The sequence below is a fragment of the Pteropus alecto genome, unplaced genomic scaffold, assembly GCF_000325575.1.
Source record: "Pteropus alecto unplaced genomic scaffold, ASM32557v1 scaffold5, whole genome shotgun sequence".
Classification (NCBI taxonomy): domain Eukaryota; kingdom Metazoa; phylum Chordata; class Mammalia; order Chiroptera; family Pteropodidae; genus Pteropus; species Pteropus alecto.
The window spans coordinates 24,023,141-24,026,468 of record NW_006441953.1 but is presented as its reverse complement, the minus strand read 5'-3'; the positions used below and the strand labels follow the sequence as shown (position 1 = coordinate 24,026,468).

Sequence of the window (3,328 nt, the reverse complement as noted above, 5' to 3'; positions counted from 1 at the left end):
GGGCAGGGGGAGAGCCGGGGGGGACCAGAGTGAAGGGCTTGATGAGACGGGCAGAGTCCTGGGGAATCGTAATGCTGAGTTAGATTGGGCCCAAATTAAGAAAAAAAAAGAAAAATGGGAATTGTAGATTTTAGGGAAGAAGGAGTGAGACCTTAAGCAGGGTTGGGTTTTAGAGCACTAGCTCTGGAGTCAGCCGAATGGACGTGGAGACAGGGAGATACATCACGGAAAATGGCAAGGCCGCCCGGACGTCTAGTCGGCTTTACATAATGATATTTGGGGAAGAAATAGTTTAAAGTGTATGGAATTACTTATACCGCATCTTGCTAAGGCTTATGAAATATTTAAACGAGTCCTGTGAGATTGTTCATGTAACATCTATGAGCAGGTAAAAAAGGGGCAGAGGCGAGCCATTCGGGGGGTCTTGGCCGGGCACTGGTGTAGAGAGGGCAGAGCACCTAGAGGCTTAGGGTGGCAGAACCCGCGGGACCTGACAGCTGATGAGACGCGATGGCGGGGGCGGGGGGCGGGGCGCCGCAGCAAGGATGGGAGAGCGGGAGAGGGCCACGTGCTCAAGGGTGACTCTTCCATTTCTAGCTTTGACAAGTGGGTGGAGAGCTCATCTACCATTCAGTTGGTAGAAATGGAGGATGAAGAACAGGCCTGAGGCACCTGGTCCATGGCCGACCTCTGCGTCATGCCTAACCATCTGTAAACACTGGTTCTGGATGACCCTCAGCCATCAAGGAGGCAGCTTACTATACCAGAGGCGGTCAGCCCAGCGGTGAACAGTGGGGTCTTTAGAGCCCCATTACCTGGGTTGAATCCCAGATCCGTTACTTTTTACCCATGTGACTTCGAGGAACATGATGTGTATACCCGTCACTCAGCCGAATGAACGACACGTCTCAAATACTGTTGCAGCTCCTGCAATTCTCCTGATCCATCATCCTTTCTCCCGTCTAGAAATAACCACTGGTTCGAACTTGGTTGCACCATCCTCAGGCATGTCTCTAGATTTATCTCCATTTTATGTATTCCTAAACGATCGCTACTGTTTTGCGCATGGCTTCCTATTGTTAAAATGCCCCCTGCCCCTGCCCCAGAAGGTTGGCCATGGCTGAGGGACTGATTTCATGGGCTCCTGTGGGGTGGCAGACGCAGGGCTCACCTGGGAGGTGTGAGGGAGGACGGGGGAAGCATCGTTTTGTCTAATGGGGCTCAGAAACGGACTTTATTTCCAGCCCCTTCCACTAGTTCTTCTCCCCAGTAACAGAGTCGACAGCAATTTTTAAACTCTGCCCTTGGTCTCCAGGTGATCTGGGCAGGTGGCCCATGAAGCAAACTGTTGTCCGTCTGGTCCACACCCGTTGCCTACCCCTTTCTCCCTCGCTTGCCTCCACCATGGAGGCCTGACAGCTAAATCCTTGCCTCCCCAGGCTGGCCACCTGACACACATAGCAGCAATGGGGGCAGGAGTCAGCTGGGCTTCTGTGAATGCCTTTTGATTCCTGACGAAGTGGACAGGCCTGGTCATCACGGATCCTCCCTGTTTCCTGGTTTAAATTTGGATGTGACAACTGGAGTGACAACAGACATTTGGAATCTGAGCCGACTTCTCCATTAGATATAGCAGACATGCAGTGCTTAGGGCCCATGACACTTTTAGGGGCCATGAAAATGTTTTTAATTTCTTACAAAATCATCAAAAAAAAAAAAAAACAAAACAAAACCAAAAACGAAAACCACAGCCTGGCTATATTCATCTTTATACCAATTCATTCATAAAGTATAATTTTTAATATTTTTTTTGGATAACAGAGCCCATGATGGCAAAAGTGTCTAACACCCACAAAAGTGATACCGAAGCCAAGGTGAGGGAGAGATGGAGAAAGCTGCCGGCTTACCAGGCCCGCTACCATAGAGCCGCAGAATCAGCACCAGCGCTCCCCTGCCTCCTTCTTTTACGTGAGGCATTAAACGCCTCTTTGTTAAGCTTCTATAAATCTGGCTTTCCGTCACTTGCAGCTAAATTTATGCCCCCCTGAGCCAGCTTTCTGGTCATGCGAAAGTTCTTTTGTTTCTTCCGAAGATGCTGAATGTAAGGAGGTCTAAGCAGTTTCTTGAGACTGCTGTCACCTCAGTCACCCAGATGTCAACTCCCGGGGCTCAGAACCATCCCTCCCCAGCACTGCACTGATTAGGTCCCTACCTCGAGCAGAGAATTCTGCAGCTTCACTTGCAAGGCCGCTTTCTCCTCTTCTAGCTGCTTTATTTCGTTTTCTGATTTCTTCTTCACTTCCTCCAACTGTGCTTCTACTTCCTAAATGATGATTAGGAGAATTAGCCACACGAGGCACAAAAACATGGATGGGACACACCCTGCCTTATTTCCAAAGGGGTTGGAAGATGGTTATGTGAGTCATAAAGTACTATCAGGGAAGATAGGTCAGAAAGACATGAGGTCCAAGAAACAAGTGTGAAAGCCATCCCACAAAGTCTGATACATATTGGGGGAGGGTTGGGGTACACCCCTGGCTTTAAGTTTTGTCGTGTCAAGAAAAGAGAAGGCTTGTACTGATAGCATTCGCAGTGTCCCACAAGTTAAACAGCCAGCTGCATTCTTGGGGCAGGGAAATATTAAAAGCAGAATGAAGTGTGTGTGTACGTGCGTGTGTGTATCATAAAAAGTAATACAATAATATTTGATGGCAGTGATAAATTAAAGTGCTTCTATGGTATAGCTGGATCTTTTTTATTTGTTTTGACAATCTCTGACTTTCGGGGTCACTTAGACTATATTTGACGTAATTATCACCATCTACCATCTTGCTGTTTGATCTATGTGCCATTTCTGTTCTCTTTTTACCTCTTCTTCTGTGTATGTTTGATGCATTTAATACTTTTTTATATTCCCTTTTTTATCTCCACTAATGACTTATTAGCTGTCCTTTTTTGAGCGGGGTGTGCTAGTGGTTGCTCTAAGATGCGTCTTCAATTGATCACTCCCATCAAATACTATCATATTACTTTATTCAGGATACGCAATACAGCCACACCAGAGGGCTCAAAGAAATAGTGACTCTTAACTCTTGAGGGGAAAATGCTGTCTTTTTTTTAGTCCACAAACCCTAGATTTGGGCCTCTTCAAGGCTTTACCTCCTCCTACTCTGCATGGCCTAATTTATATCCTCAGTTTATAGGAATGATCAAAAAGTAAAACAAAACAAAAAACAAAACAGGAAGAAACACAATTTATTTCCCAAATGGACTCATGCCCCCTCATTAAAGTTGAAGTGGGAGTTCTACACTCAGAGTCAGGCTTGGC

At 46.7% G+C, this 3,328-nt stretch overlaps 1 protein-coding gene across 4 annotated transcripts in view; it reads right to left on the bottom strand.

Annotated features, from left to right (window-relative positions):
* The window catches only part of FAM184B (family with sequence similarity 184 member B), an 89,328-nt gene that overhangs the window by 35,890 nt on the left and 50,110 nt on the right, over positions 1 to 3,328 (bottom strand). For all 4 annotated transcript variants that reach the window (XR_003048485.1, XM_025051815.1, XM_025051814.1 and 1 more), the window contains one exon: positions 2,213 to 2,323. Coding sequence is in view for 3 of the 4 variants with exons in the window: in XM_025051815.1 (XP_024907583.1) it covers positions 2,213 to 2,323 (111 nt within the window). In the remaining variant the exon portion in view is untranslated. The remainder of the gene's footprint in view (positions 1 to 2,212; positions 2,324 to 3,328) is intronic.